The sequence below is a fragment of the Chiloscyllium plagiosum genome, chromosome 24 (assembly GCF_004010195.1).
Source record: "Chiloscyllium plagiosum isolate BGI_BamShark_2017 chromosome 24, ASM401019v2, whole genome shotgun sequence".
Classification (NCBI taxonomy): Eukaryota; Metazoa; Chordata; class Chondrichthyes; order Orectolobiformes; family Hemiscylliidae; genus Chiloscyllium; species Chiloscyllium plagiosum.
The window spans coordinates 50,226,236-50,243,277 of record NC_057733.1 but is presented as its reverse complement, the minus strand read 5'-3'; the positions used below and the strand labels follow the sequence as shown (position 1 = coordinate 50,243,277).

General features: G+C 42.1%; 1 protein-coding gene across 1 annotated transcript in view; it reads right to left on the bottom strand.

Annotated features, from left to right (window-relative positions):
• Nucleotides 1-17,042, bottom strand: part of cep112 (centrosomal protein 112) — a 547,625-nt gene that overhangs the window by 475,126 nt on the left and 55,457 nt on the right. The window contains exon 5 of the mRNA XM_043715232.1: nt 9,282-9,306. Within this exon, the coding sequence (XP_043571167.1) occupies nt 9,282-9,306 (25 nt within the window). The remainder of the gene's footprint in view (nt 1-9,281; nt 9,307-17,042) is intronic.

Below are 17,042 nucleotides of genomic sequence, written 5' to 3'. Positions count from 1 at the left end.
TGTATGTCCTTGTTTGCCTGTATCTGCCTGTACTGCTCGCAAAACAAAGCTTTTCACTGTATTTAGGTACACGTGACTACAATAAATCAAATCAAATCAAATCAAGCCACTTTTAGAATATTGCGTACAATTCTTGTCGCTCTTTTACAGGAAGGATGTTGTTAAACCTGAGAGGATATGCAGAAAAGATTTACAAAGCTCTTACCAGGACTGAAGGGTTTGAGTCATAGGGAGAAGCTGAATAGGCTGGGGCTTTTTTACCTGGAGTGTCGGAGGCTGAGGGGTGACCTTATAGAAGTTCATGAAATCGAGGGATAAGGATAGGTGCATCGCCAAGCTCTTTTTCAAAGGGTAGGAGAGTCAAAAATCAGACGGCACAGGTTTAAGCTGAGACAGAAAAGATTTAAAAAGGACCTGAGGGATAACTTTTTTCACACAGAGGGTGGTGCGTGTATGGAAAGATCTGCCAGAGGAAATGGTGGAAGCTGGTACAATTACAACATTTAAAGGCATCTTGATGGATAAATAAATATGAAGAGTTAAGAGGGAAATGAGCCAAAAGCTGCCAAATGGGACTAGGTCAGAATGGGATGTCTGGTCAGCACAGGGGACAGATGGATCGGTTTCTGTACTGTATGAATCTGTGACTCTATGAATCTATAAAGCTTACAAGTGGGCAAAAGTCAGTGGTAGCCCTAAAGACTGGAATAGAGTCAGAATCCAGCGGTAAAGGACTAAAAAGGTAAGAAAGAGAGAAAATAAGAGGAACAACTTGGGAGGAATATTAAAACTGATTTAAAGTGTTTAAATAACAGAAGCTCTTTAAATATCAAAAGGAAAACAGAGGTTAAAATGAACATAGGCCCCTTAGAAAATTACTCTGGGAGGATGCTTATGGACAAGGAAATGGCAGAAGAATTGAGCAGATATTCTTGCAACAATCTTTATAGTAGAAGATATTTCAAACATTCCATGAATACTAGAGAATACTGGGGAGGAATTAAGTACCATCAAGAATTGGGTAATAGGCAGGAAACAGCAAACAGGTATAAAGCGAGTGGGTTTTTTTTTTAGGTTGGTGACCTATGACCAGTGAGATTTCACAGGGATCAGTGCTAGGATCGCAACTGTTTATAATACATATAACTTTGAAGGAAGGAAGCGAAGGTACTACATTCAAATTTACAGGCAACACAAAAACAGGGAGAAAGGCAGGTTGTGAGTTGGATACAAAGTTTACTGATGGACCTTTTACTTATCGACAACTTGCTTATAAAGAATTACTTTGAGTACATTGTTATGAATAACTTCTAACAATAGTAGGTGTATTTAGTAGATGAATCAAAACCATTCCAATGACTGAAAATGCTGCGACAATAGCGGTGGACAAGTGGGAAATATCTGCATCAGCTAATCAAAACTCTTTAAAGTTTACATTCACATGTACGCCAAGCCTAAGAACTAGGAATGAGGCAAATTAGAGTCTAGGTAGAAAGGCCTGTTCCTAGTCCTGCTGGTCACCCGCACAGCAGTCAAAGTCAAGGGGGGGCCCGAATGGACGCATGGGACGCAATGCAAAAGAGCACCATCCCTGTCAGAGACACCTTTCCGCCTACGTCCGGAAATGGCTCAGCCTGATCACACTGCCTTTTACTACACTTTCTTATCTTTCTTTCACTAACTATGTTTGATTGGGGAACAGTGAATAGCCTGATAACCTCTAGTAAATGGGAATTACAGTTTAAAAAGTTTCTTTACGCACAGAAGAACTCCAACTGCTGAACTCCAACTATGTACCTACATCCCCATCCATCCTAAACTCGCACCAAGCGAGCCCTTATAGAATTTGAGTGACGTGCAGCTTTCTTTTTGCCTGCCTTTGGAACTACTCGACCAGAAATCGAAGCAACCAAGTAGACAATCCTGTGCTTGGTTCAGTTCCCTGTTGTGGCCCTGCACTCCAGCGATCTCACTGATGCTTAGGTTTCCCCTGTCCTTACTGAACCTGAGGACGATCTGTCCAATCTCCAACCACTACCCCCTGACAATCCCCTGGCTCTGGGTAAATGTCCCCTTTTGCTGACATTCCCAATTTGTTCTTTTTAAAAAAAGAGGGATTGTGGGAGAATTTGACCAAAATTGGCACAAAATTGTGTGGAAGGCATTTTTGTCATAAAGCAATTTTTGGAGTAAAATGTAGCCTGTTAGCATAGTGCTGTTTGAGCCCTGGCTGAGGAAATCTGTTTTGATAGCCTGACCTGGCAGCTGCAGGCTAGCTCTGCTCCTCTGGCCCCCGAGACAGTTCTGCTTCATAGAATGATGTATAGTTTCACTATGTCCCTTATCGATTGTTTTTGCCTAGCTGAACCTGCAATATAAGATAACATTCAGTTTTGTAGACATTAAGAAATGTAATGTAAGTGGACCTTGTGACTACCCCTAGGTTGCATAATTCATGGGCAGTGGGCTAGCGATATACTATATAACTTGTAACGTGAACTTCATTGGAATATATCGGATTTCTTCGAACGAAGATGTATTCTCCATGGACATGAATAAAAGCTAGTTAATTGCTCAAGGTCTCTGCTCCTGACTATTTTGTTTAAACGATTCGGCACAAGATTTACATTTCCCTAACAATTTTCAATGACATTTTTAAGCATGCTTTTAAATTCACCTCAATTCCAGTTTGATATGGAGATGCCACTGTTGGACTGTGGTGGACAAAGTTAAAAATCACACAACACCAGGTTATAGTCAACAAGCTTATTTGGAAGCACTAGCTTTTGGAATGTTGCTCCTTCATTAGGTAGCTAGTGGGGCAGGATCATAAGACACAGAATTTATAGTAAAAGATCAAACTGTCATACAACTCATGCAATGTATTGAACAAACATAGACTGCTATTACTTGAGTGGGTTCGTGATCCATAGCCCCTTTTGGGATGTTCCTACTTTCTTACATTTCTGCAAAGACTTGATGTCTGTATCAAATTGCAAGTAACAGCAATCTAGGTTTGTTCACAATAGTCTCTATTCTTCTATTGCCTCTATTATACAGTCATAGAGATGTATAGCATGGAAACAGACTCTTCGGTCCAACCTGTCCATGCCGAACAGATATCCCAACCCAATCTAGTCCCACCTGCCAGCACCCGGACCATATACCTCCAAACCCTTCCTATTCATATACCCATCCAAATGCCTCTTAAATGTTGCAATTGTACCAGCTTCCAACACATCCTCTGGCAGCTCATTCCACACACGTACCACTCTCTGCGTGAAAACGTTGTCCCTTAGGTCTCTTTTATATCTTTCCCCTCTCACTCTAAACCTATGCCTTCTCGTTCTGGACTCCCCGACCCCAGGGAAAAGACTTTGTCTATTTATCCTATCCATACCTCTCATCATTTTATAAACCTCTATAAGATCACCCCTGAGCCTCCGATGCTCCAGGGAAAACAGCCCCAGCCTGTTCAGCCTCTCCCAGTAGCTCAGATCCTCCAACCCTGGCAACATACTTGTAAATCTTTTCTGAACCCTTTCAAGTTTAACAACATCTTTCCGATAGGAAGGAGACCAGAATTGCAACAGTGGCCTAACCAATGTCCTGTACAGCCACAACATGACCTCTCAACTCCTGTATTCAATACTCTGACCAATAAAGGAAAGCATACCAAATGCCTTCTTCACTATCCTATCTCCCTGCGACGCCACTTTCAAGGAGCTATGAACCTGCACTCCAAGGTCTCTTTGTTCAGCAACACTCCCTAGGACCTTACCATTAAGTGCATAAGTCCTGCTAAGATTTGCTTTCCCATCTTTCTACCAAAGTGCAAGACCTCAGACTTACCCATGCTGTACTCCATCTGCTACTTCTTTGCACACTCTCCTAAATTGTCCAATCCCTTCTACAGCCTTTCTGCCTCCTCAATGCTACCTGTCCCTCTACCTATCATTGCTGAAAATGTGTTGCTGGAAAAGCGCAGCAGGTCAGGCAGCATCCAGGGAACAGGAGAATCGACGTTTCGGGCATAAGTCCGAAACGTCGATTCTCCTGTTCCCTGGATGCTGCCTGACCTGCTGCGCTTTTCCAGCAACACATTTTCAGCTCTGATCTCCAGCATCTGCAGACCTCACTTTCTCCTCTACCTATCATTGTATTGTCTGCAAACTTAGCCAGAATGCCCTCAGTTCCTTTAACTAGATAATTAATGTATAAAGTGAAAAGTTGTGGTTCCAACACTGAGCCCTGTGGAACACCACTTGTCACCGACTGCCAGCTTTCTGCCAGACAGCCAGCTTCTATCCATGCTAGCAACTTGCCTCTATCACCACGGGCCCTTATTTTCCACTGTAGCCTCCTGTGTGGCACTTTGTTATGAAGCCCTACATGAAGGGCTCTGGATTGCTTCAAAAAAATATGACTGGTTAAAAAAAAGAATTATTTATACAAAAATTAAACATTAACCATGTGAGCACAAATCTAAGACAACATTCCCTTCTCTGAAATCATCCCCCATCAATTCCTTCTCTTTGGTGAATACTGACACAAAATATTTGTCTTGGACCTCACCTACTTCTTCTGGCTCCACTCACAGATGCCGTCCTTTGTCCATGAGCGGACCAGGTATATATATATATATATGTGTGTATAAAAGACTTGGGAATCTCCTTAATCCTGCTTACTAACAACTTTTCATAACTCCTTTTAGCTCTTTGAACTCCTTCCTTACGTTCTTTTCTACTTTTCTTCTGTACCTCTAGGGCTTCATCAGTTCCCATCCTCTAGACCTTATATATGCTTCCTTTTTCTTTCTGACCAAGGTCAGAACATCTCTGTCATCCAAGGCTCACGTAACTTGCTATAGCTGTCATTCACTCTCACAGGAATGTGCCATTCCTGAACTCTTAACAACTGCCATTTGAAATACTGCCACAGATCTGATGTAGATTTACCCTTAAACAGCTGCCTCTAATCAAAATTCTCCAGTTCCTGCCTAATATGTTGTAGTTCGCCTTCCCCTAATTTAACATTTTCACCCAAGGACGGCTGTTTTCCCTATCCATGAGTATCTTAAAACTCATGGTATTGTGGTCACTACTCCCCCACTGAAACTTCACTCACCTGGCCGGGCTCATTTCTCAAAACCAAATCCAGTATAACCTCTTCCCTGGTTGGATTATATACATATTGTATCAAGAATCCGTCCTGAAAGGTCCGTCATGGGAGACTGGTACAAAAGGTGAAGTCACATAGTATCAAGGGTGAGCTGGCAACATGGATACAGAACTGGCTTAGTCATAGGAGATAGAGGGCAGTTGTGGAAGGATGCTTTTCAGAATAGAGGGCTATGACTAGTGGTATTCTGCAGTGCTGGGACCTCTGCTGTTCATTATCGACATAAATGATTTGAAAGAAAACATAGCTAGTCTAATTAGTAAGTTTGAGGATGACACAAAGATTGGTGGAGTTGTGGATAGTGAGGAGGACTGTCAGAGGATACAGCAGGTTATAGATCAGTTGGAGGCATGGGCAGAAAAATGGCAGTTCGAGTGTAACCTGGACAAATGTGAGATGAAGTATTTTTGAAGGTCAAATACAAGTGGAAATTATACAGTGAATGGCAGAACCCTTAGGAGCATTGATATGCAGAGGGATCTGGATGTGCAGGTCGACAGATCGCTGAAGGTAGCAGTGCAGGTAGATAAGGTAGTAGAAAAACAGCTTGCCTTCATTGGAAGGGGCATTGAGTATAAGGATAGACAAGTTATGTTGCAGCTTTATAGAATGTTAGTTGGGCCACACTTGGAATTTTGTGTACTGGTCACCACACTACCAGAAGGGTGCGGTTGCTTAGGAGAGGGTACAGGAAAGGTTTAGCAGGATGTTGCAAGGTATACGGGATTTTAGCTATGAAGACAAGTTGAACAGACTAGGTTTATTTTCATTGGAGCACAGGAGGTTCAGGGGGCAACCTAATAGATGTTTATAAGATTCTGAATGGCATGGATACATTGGGAAGTATGAGGCCTTTTCCCAGGGTGGAGGGGTCAATTATTAGGGGACACAGGTTCAAGGTGCAAAGGGGAAAGCTTAAAAGAAATGTGTGAAGCACATTTTTCACACAAAAGGTGATGAGTGCCTGGAAAACATTGCCAGGAGGTAGTGGGAGCAGAAACAACAGCAGCATTCAAGAAGCATCTGGACAAATTCATGAATAAGAAGGGAATAGAGGGATACGGATCATGGAAGTGAAGACAGTTTTAGTGTGTTAGGGCAAAATGTGGGGCGCAGGCTTGGAGGATGATCAAGAAGGTCGAAATTAATATTAGAAAGAAAAGCTATGGTTATGACAGGTTTAGGCAGAAAATAAAATTGACAATGAACAGGAATATCAAAGGTTTTGGGGAAGGGGGAACAGCGGGAAAAGTAGAAGAACTATGAAAAAACACTAGCAGATAACAAAGGGAAATCTGAAAATCGTCTACAGGTGGTGAAAGGAGATCATTTACAAACAGAGGCAGAGGGCTGGGCTGTTAAATAAATACCTTGCATCTGTCATTACAAAAGTGGGTGCTGCCCAACCTGTCTCTAAAAGGGATCGAAATTAATAAGTCCTAGTCTTGGATAGATTGTTGGCGCATAAGCTTTACAATGTACCGGCACCTCATGAAATGCACTCAAGGATGTTGAAGGGTAGAAATTGAAGAGGCTCACAGGCTATAAATTTTCAGCCTTCACTGGATTCCAGGGTACCACCGCAGACTGGAGATTTGTTAACATTACAACCTTGTTCAAAAAAGGTTGTTGTAATTTGGAAGTGCCGGTGTTAGATTGGGGCGTACAAAGTTAAAAATCACACAACACCAGGTTACAGTCCAACAGTTTGAACTGAAACCAACACAATCATTCTAAAAGATGACGGACTTAACAAACAATCCAGGTCTTTTTCAATATATAATTTCAGTTACATCACACTGTAAATATTTGCTATAAATTCTGTGTCTTGCGATCTTATACTCCACAACCACGTGATGAAGGAGCAGCACCCCGAAAGCTAGTGCTTCTAAATAAACCTGAACTATAATCTGGCGTTGCGTGATTTTTAACTTCAAAAAAGTTGTAAGCCTAATTCAGAAATTGAAAATCAGTTAGTTTAACTTCAGTAGTGAGAAAATGTTTGGAAACAATTATTAGCGGTCACAGGGAAAAAGGTGGGTTGATAAGGAAGAGTCAGCATGGTTTTCTATAGGGGAACTCATGTTTAACTAACTTATTGGAGTTATTTTGAAGCAACAGAATGGGCTGATGACAGTAATGCTTACATGGATTTCCAGAAAGCATCAATACAGTTTCTTACATTAAACTTGCAAGTTAAGATTTAGATTATGATATAAAAGGGACAGGGATAACATGGATATAATATTAGCTCAGTGGTAGACAATGAAGAGTAATGATCAAGTGATATTTTTTCTGGCTAGAGGAAGGCTTGTAGTTTAGTTCCCCAGCAATTGGTATTGGGACCCTTACTTTTCCTGATGTATATCAATGATCTGGATCTTGGTGTGCAGGGGATAAATTCCAAGTTTGCAGATGACACTGAACTTGGAAGAATTGTAAAATGTGATGGTGCACAAGAACACTGATAAGTTGGTACAGGGATACAGAGGTGGCAGATGAGTTTCAATGCAGAGAAATGTGAAATGATGCACTTTGGTCAGATGAACACTGAAAGACAAACAAAACAGGGAGTACAGGAGCAGAAGGATCTCGGAGCATTTGTGCGCAGATCATTGGAGGTAGCAGGAGAGGTGGAGGGAGCAATAAATAAAGGACGGTGTTCTATGTCATTATTAAAGCTGAGAATACAAGAGCAAGGAAGTGATGTCGAACTCATATAAGGTATTCATTAAACCTCAGCTAGAGTATTGTTTACAGTTGTGCATACCAAATTATAAGAAAAACATATAATGCAATGAAGAGAGTGCAAAAGCAATTTCAAGAATAGTTCCAGCGAGGTGAAACTTCAGCTGTAGAGGACAGATTGAAGACGTTGGGACTGTTTTCTCTCGAGAGAAGCAGCAAGAGATCTGATTGAGGTTTTCAAAATCATACGTAGGTTGAACATAGTAGATAAGGAGAAGCAGATTCCACTTGTTAAAAAAACAATAATGAGAGGACAGATTCAAATTAATGTACAAGCAAAGCAAGAGTGATGAAAGAAAAACCTTTTTCACATCACAAGGACTTAGGATGTGGAATCCATTATGTGGCGGAGGGTGATTCAATTAAGTCTTTCAAGAGGGTAGTGAATGTCTTTTTGAACAGCATCGGTGTGTGACCCACTGGGTGACTATTTTGCAGAACACCTAAATTTTGACCAGAAAAATGATCCTAAACTTTCAGTTGCCTACAATTTAATACACCACTGCGTTCCGTGGCCAACATCTCTACCTCAGGCTTGTTGCAATGCTCCAGCAAAGTTCAACGCAAGCTGGAAGAACAACATCTCATTTTCACTTAGCGACGCTGTGGCCTTCTGGACTTAATATCCAAATCAATAATTCGAGGTCCTGAGCACCGTCTTCCATGTCCTTCCCCCAACCTTTGTCATCATAACAAATCTATTGTTAACAACTTCTGGTCCGCATTAGTAACAGTTCTGCACATTCCTGGACACCATGGGCAATTTTAATGTGGCCAATCTACCTAACCTGTACAACTTTGGACTATGGAAGGAATTCAGAGCATCCGGAGGAAACTCACACAACACGGAGAGAATCTGCAAACTCCACACAGACACTTCTGATGGAGACCCGAAACATTAACTCTGATTTTTCTCCACAGGTACTGCCAGATCGGCTGAGCTTTTCCAGCAATACCTGTTTTTGTATCCTAAGAGATGTTTAGTACGTAAACCTTTCTTGATGTGGTAAAATAAAATCTTGGTTTGATGTACAACTTGAAGGAGAGATCCATTATCCAGATGCTTGATAAGTCAGCCAAATAATTTAACTGTCATCATTTAAAAGTCCACGGCCATGACCTTCACCTTCGTGAAAATTACCATGAATCATATATATGTTTCTATTGTTGATGCCAGTACATGTACTGGCAAAACAAAGAGAGAAAATCCTAACAAATTACAAATCTCATAATTAAAGAACACAACATCAAAAATGAAACACCTGCACTCATTCACCTTACTCTAAGTTAATGGCAATATTTCCTACATCTGATCTATGTATAAGAGTTGATTAACAAAAATGCCATGTTACCTTGCCATTGTATGTGTGTCTTCGCCTGTAACAAAACCACAAAACAGTAACAATCAGTATTACAAGAATGTAAATTGCACAGCTCAGAAACATAGGGGCAATGATAACCATCTTTTACAGGGGGAACACCGACATACTGTCACAATGTATGAATGCTTCAGCAATATATTTAATAACTAAAATATGTCTTGCAAGTCAAATGATGGTCATGACAAGAGTATCTTTGAGCTGCTGTTAAAAAGAAATTACACAATTCTAAACGCAGGTTTCACAGTTACAATATTTCATGGCAGAATTTCTGTTTGTAAATTAATTTCTCCTTTATTTTACATGACTGATGCCAATCACCAATTCTTCCAACCAACCCAGGCACAGACACAGCAGTTCTATAATCAGACAGTCAATGTGAACATTCCTGATGAAGGGCTTATGCCTGAAACATCAATTCTCCTGCTCCTCAGATGCTGCCTGACCTGCTGTGCTTTTCCAGCACCGCACACTCAACTCTGATCTCCAGCATCTGCAGTCCTCACTTTCTCCTAGTCAATGTGAACAGTACAGGCCCTTCGGCCCTCGATGTTGTGCCGCCCTGTCATACTAATTTGAAGCCCATCCCACCTACACTATTCCACATACGTCCATATGCCTGTCCAATGACGACTTAAATGCACTTAAACTTGGCGAATCTACTACCATTGCAGGCAAAGCATTCCATACCCTTACTACTCTCGGAAAAAAGAAACTACCTCTGACATCTGTCTTATACCTATCTCCCCGCACTTTAAAGTTGTGTCCCCTCGTGTTTGCTGTCCCCATACTTGGAAAAAGGCTCTCCCTGTCCACTCTCTCTAACCCTCTGATTATCTTGTATGTCTCTATTAAGTCACCTCCCAACCTTCTTCTCTCTAACGAGAACAGCCTCAAGGCCCTCAGCCTTTCCTCGTAAGACATTCCTTCCATACCAGGCAACATCCTAGTAAATCTCCTCTGCACCCTTTCCAAAGCTTCCACATCCTTCTTATAATGCGGTGACCAGAACTATACACAATACTCCAAGTGTGGCCGTACCAGAGCTTTGTACAGCTGCAGCATAACCTTCTGGTTCCGGAACTCAATCCCTCTATTAATAAAGGCCAAAACACTGTATGCCTTCTTAACAACCCTGTCAATCTGGGTGGCAACTTTCAGGGATCTGTGTACATGGACACAGGGATCTCTCTACTCTTCTGCACTCCCAAGAATCTTACCATTAGCCCAGTACTTTGCATTCCAATTACTCTGTCCAAAGTGTATCACCTCACACTTGTCCACATTAAACTCCATTTGACACCTCTCAGCCCAGCTCTGCATCCTATGTCTCTCTGCAACTTACAACATCCTTCGTCACTATCCACAACTCCACCGGCCTTAATGTCGTCTACAAATTTACTAACCCACCCGACTAAGCCGTCATCCAGGTCATTTATAAAAATGACAAACAGCAGTGGACCCAACACCAACCCTTGTGGTACGCCGCTAGTAACTGGACACCAAGATGAACATGTTCCATCAACTACAACCCTCTGTTTTCTTTCAGCAAGCCAATTACTTATCCAAACTGCTATGTCTCCCACAATCCGATTCCTCCGCATTTGTATAATAGCTTACTGTAGGAACCTTATCGAACGCCTTGCTGAAATCCATATACACCACATCAACCAGTTTACTCTCATCTACCTGTTTGGTCACTTTGTCAAAAAACTCAATAAGATTCGTTAGGCACGACCTACCCTTCACAAAACCGTGCTGACTGTCCCTGATCAGATTATTCTTTTCCAGATGGTTATAAATCCTATCTCTTACAAACCTTTTCCTACATTTTACCAACAATTGACGTGAGACTCACTGGTCTCTAATTACCAGGGTTGTCTCTACTACTCTTTTTGAACAAGGGAACTAAATTTGCTATCCTCCAGTCCTCAGGCACTATTCCTGTAGACAATGATGATTTGAAGATCAATGCCAAAGGCTCGGCAATCTCTTCCCTTGCTTCCCAGAGGATCCTAGGATAGATCCCATCCGGCCCAGGGAACGTGTCTATTTTCACACTCTGCAGTATTTCTAATACCGCTTCCTTGTGAACCTCAATCTCTTCTAGTCTAGATGCAAGTATCTCCGTATCTTCCTCGCCAACATTTTCATTTTCTATAGTGAACACTGTCGAAAAATATTTATTTAGTGCTTCTCCTATCTCCTCTGATTCCACACACAACTTCCCACTATTATCCTTGATTGGGCCTAATTTAACTCTCATCATTCTTTTATTCCTGACATACCTATGGAAAGCCTTAGGGTTAACCCTGAACTTATCCGCCAGCAACTTCTCATGTCTCCTCCTGGCTCTTCTGAACTCTCTTTTTAGGTCTTTCCTGACTTCCTTGTAACCCTCAAGCGCCCTAACTGAGTTTTCACATTTTGTCCTAATATAAGCCTTCTTCTTCTTCTTCTTCTTGACCAGGGATTCCACTTCCTTATTAAACCATGGCTCATGCGTTCTATATCTTCCTCCCTGCCTGACAGGTACATACTTATCTAGGACATACAGGAGCTTTTCCTTGAATAAGCTCCACATTTTTAATGTGCTCATCCCCTGCAGTTTCCTTCCCCATTCTATGCTTCCTAAATCTTTCCTAATTGCATCGTAATTTCCCTTCCCCCAGCTGTAACTCTTGCTCGGTGGAGTACACCTATCCCTTTCCATCACTAAAGTAAACCTGACAGAATTGTGATCGCTGTCTCATCCAATTGAGTTTTCCACTAATCCATTTAGGAAAGTACCTTGTTATCACCATTTTGTGTTTCAACAGTCAGTCTGGAATTTACAAAGATAGTGTGTCAAAACTTATTGTCTTGTACCCTTTCATTCCACCAGACTCTATACCTAAAATATATTGTCATATGCTCATGCCATAATCCACAACATGCTAGTGCAATCCTCAGGATTCCATTTTCTCACCATTATTTGTTACATTTTTATTTGATTTTGTTTCAGAAGTCAGTTTGTCAGAAAATAATGGAATCCTATATATTTAAAGGGAATTAACATGCACATTATTTGAATAAACAAAACATATCTTCTTCATTGAATTTTGCAGTTATAAATAACACAAGAACAGATCATCTAATATATTCTACAGCAAAAATTCTTTAAGTTTTGAATCTCAACTTTGTCATTGAGAAGTTGACAGTGAGTGAAGAATAATTGCTTCCCCAAACTGAGGAAAGCACAGTCCCACTGAGCACCACCACGCCACATTTAACAATAGGTAACAGCAGCATCAGCAGTTAAGGGTGAAAAGGTTACCTATTTGCCCTCTTTGTTGGCTCATAGCTGAGTAATACACAAAAGGTAGAAATCTTTCACTGAGCCATTTTATTGAAATTAAAGTCATGAGCTCACCAAAATAAGTTATTAAACTGTTAGAAATAAATGAGTTCATATCAAATTAGCAGTCATTTATTCCCTGATGACAAAGGCAAGTGTAAAATTAACTGAAGATATACATATTTCAATTCTCTGTTGAAAAGGCATAACAGTAGGAAATTAATCTACACACAGATCCACCTCCTGTTCCCTCACCTCTGTTCCCACTGAACTGCTCCTCACACAACTTTCCCTTTTGATCCCAATGTAAATTAATATTATTAAAAATTCTCTCACTTTGGGTGTTGTCCTTCTGTCAGTAAATCTGTCATCATCACCACTCTCCAAAAAACCTGGACCTCGCTATTCTTGCAAACTATCATTCTGTTTCCAACTCCCCTTTCCTCTCCAAAGACGAAATTCCCTTTCCTTTCCAAATTTTCTCGCCAAAATCCATATCTTACGAGGAACATGGATTTTTAAATTCTCTTCCTTAGTTTCAAATTCCTCCATGACCTTACCTCTAGCCCTGACTCTAATCTCCTCTAGCCTTCCAAACCTTCAGCATATTCATGTTCTTTGAATTCTGACCTCTTCAACATCTGAGCTTTTAAGTGCTAACCCACTGGTGACTGCCTTCATGTATCTTAGGTATAAAGCTCTTGTAGACCCTTCCATTATTTCTGTCACTTTGCCTTGCTTTCCATCTTAAAATATGTCTCTTTGACTTAGCGTTTAGTCAGCTCGCCTAACATTTTCCTCAGTATCATTGTTCATTTAGCAATGGCTTCTGTGAAATGCCTTGGGACATTTTAGTAAGTCAAAGATCACTACAAAGTCTCAAAAACAGTAGAGCAGTAAAGAATTAAAATTAGTTGAACCTATTTATCCCAGCAAATATTTGAGTTTTAAATACTGGTAAATAAGGTAAATTATTTTGCAGAGTAGCCTGACAACAGAAATAGTAATGACTGAGTTTATTCAACATGGAATTTGTGTTGAATCCAGATTTCAGTGAATGTAGTATTTTAGTGAAGGCTAATGTCCTGACCATCTAGATCACAAGGAGGCATGGTAGAATGTACTAACAAACCAAGGAAGGGTTTCCTGCTGAAAATGTGGAAACATGCTTGCTGACAACATCCTACAGAATATGCAAAGAGATCTGTGTGGGAGTGAGGAAAAGTGACAGCCACAGTGACCAAGATAGATACAAACATAGAGATTATTATTTTGGATTGATTTTCTTTATGAAATATTTACTTCATTTTGCAATGTTTTTTTTTATAATTAATTCAAATTTCATTTCTACTTGTATTCAAATACTGCAAATACTTTCAATAAGCATTAAACCGAGGGAAAAAGACACCATACATACATTTCATCCTGCAAGTTTAGAATAGCATGTGAGCCATCAAATTGCACTTCAATAACAAAGTGCAACAAATGGGATTTTCTATAATTCCTGGACTAAGGGGACAGAACAAGGTATGCAGAGATGAGTTCAGTGGAACAGGAGCCAGCTGAGAAAATGGGTCAGCCGGGGAAGTCATGTTTCTGAATCTTCGCGAGAAGGTAGAATCGGGCAATGCAGGATTTGCGGACGATGAGGTTGGAGACTGTGGATGGGAGATCCCAAGGTCATAAGATTATGGATGGTCCGGGAGATGTTGGTTTGGTGATGGAAGGGCAAGTCATGGTCGAGAGGGCAGGAGGAGATGGTTTCTGCAAGTTGGCATCTGGCTTTAGTGGTGTAGAGGTCAGTGCACCAAACTGTCACAGTGACTTCCCCCCGCCCCTTGCCTGCTGGTTTGATAGTGATGTTGAGGTAGGAGTGGAGGGCTGCGCGTTGCGCAGTTCCTTAACTAAGGCTTCCCCTTAGTCCAGGAACTTCCCAATGACATTTGGGACACCACCTATGCCCTTCACCTCCTCCAAGACTTTCGTTTCTCCGGCCCCTTACGCCTTATCTTCAACATGGACATCCAGTCCCTGCACACATCTATCCACCACGATGAAGGCCTCTAAGCATTCCGTTTCTTCCTCTCACACCATCCCAACCAGTACCCTCCACCAACACCCTCATCTGCCTGGCTGAACTGGTCCTCACCCTTAACTTCTCCTTCCAATCCTCCAACTTCCTCCAAATCAAAGGGGTAGCTATGGGCACCCGCATGGGCCACAGCTATGCCTGCCTCTTTGTCGGGCACATGGAACAGTCCATCTTCCGTTACACCGGCACAACACCCCCCCACCTGTTCCTCCACTATATCAATGACTGTATCAGCACTATCTCGTGCTCCCATGAGGTTGAACAGTTCATCAACTTCACTAACACCTTTCACCCCAACCTCAAATTCACTTGGACCATCTCGGACACTTCCCTCCCCTTCCCGGACCTCTCCGTCTCCATATCTGGCGACTGACGAACCACAGACATCCACTACAAACCCACGGACTTATACAGCTGCCTGGACTACACCACCTCCCACCCTGCCTCCTGTAAAACTCCATCACAAATCAAGACTACAGGGGGAGGGTAAGCAGCCAGAAGTCGTGGTACACTTTAGTACCAATGACATACTTGGAAAGGGATAAGGACCTGAAAAGTGAACATAGAGAGTTAGGTTGGAAGCTAAAAGGCAGGTCGAACTGAGTACTCTCAGAATTGCTATTGGTACTATGGGCTAGTGAAGCTAGGAACAGAGCGCGAGTGTAGCTGAACATGTGGCTGCAGAGCTGGTGCAGGAGGGAGAGCTTCAGATACAAAGATCATTGGGATAACTTCTGTGGAAGGTGGGACCTACAGAAGGAGGATGGGTTGCACCTGAGCTGGAGGGGTACCAATATCCTGGGCAGGAGATTTGCTGGAGCTCTTCGGGAGGTTTAAACTAGTTTGGCAGGGGGATGGGAGCCGGAGCTATGGATAAGAGGATGGGGTAGCTGGTGAACAGGCAGATACAGCATGTAGCGAGTCTGAGAGGAAGGATAGACAGTTGCCAGGACAAAGTTGCAGTCAGTGTGATGGGTTGAAGTATTTCTATTTCAACGCAAGTAGTGTCAGGAATAAGAAACTTACAGCATGGATCTGTACTTGGAGCCACGATGTTGTGGCCATTACGGAGACTCTGATATCACAGGGGTAGGAATGGCTGTTGGATGTTCTGAGGTTCTGATGTTTCAAAATGAATGGGGAGGGAGGTAAAAGAGGTGGGGGAGTGGCATGGCTAATCAGGGATAGTATCACAGCTGCAGAAAGGGAGGTTATCAAAGAGGGTTTGAACTGATTGGAACCTCCTTAGTGCAAGTCATTTGAATGGAGCAGATTTTGTCAGGTGTGCCCAGGAAGGATTCCAGATCAATGTGTACATAGGCTGACTAGAGTGGAGACCATATTGGATTTGGTGCTTGGCAACGAACCAGGTCAGGTGTCAGATTTCTGGGTGGGAAAGCATTTCAGTGATAGTGATCACAACTCCCTGACCTTTAGTATAGTCATGGAGAGGGACTGAAGCAGACTCTGTGAGAAAGTATCTAATTTAGGAAGGAGGAATTACAATGCTATTAGGCAGAAATTGTAAAGCATAAATTGGGAACATATATTCTCAGGGAGATGCATGACAGAAATGTGGAGGTTGTTTAGACAGCACTTGCGGCGAGTGCTGTGTAGGATTGTCCTGTTGAGGCAAGGAGGGGATGGGAGGGTGAAGGAACCTTGGATAACAGGAGATGTGGAATATCTAGTCAAGAGGAAGAAGGAAGCAAGGAGCAGACAAGGCTCTACAGGGTGACAAGTTGGCCAAGAAGGAACTGAAGAATGGACTTAGGAGAGCTAGAAGAGGGCATGAAAAAGCCTTGGCAGCTAGAATTAAGGAAAACCCCAAGGTGATCTGCACTTATGCGAGAAAGAAGAAGTTGGCCAGAGTGAGGGTAGGGCCAATCAGGGATAGTGAGGGAACTTGACTCTGGGGTCGGAGGAGATAGAGGTCCTTAATGAATACTTTGCTTCAGTATTCACTCATGAGAGGGTCCTTGTTATTTGTGAGAAAAGTGTGAAACAGGCTGATATGCTTAAACAGGTTGATGTTGGAGATCCAAGATGGCGGCAACCCAGCAAGTCTGAGTCTATAGTGCTCCTCCCAAGACTTGGGCAAAGTGGGCCACCCGCCTCCACCACACTTACCAAATCATTTAAAATAGTTTTTACTTAATGTAATTAGTTGCTCAGTACTAAATTTAAACAGTCTAGACTCCTGCAAAAATGACTAAGGGGAAAGGTGCCCGCAGCTCTCAGCACACAGGAACCTCTCCCCCACCCTCCCCAGCTGCAGCAGAGGTGTACGCAGCTGCCCCGGGGG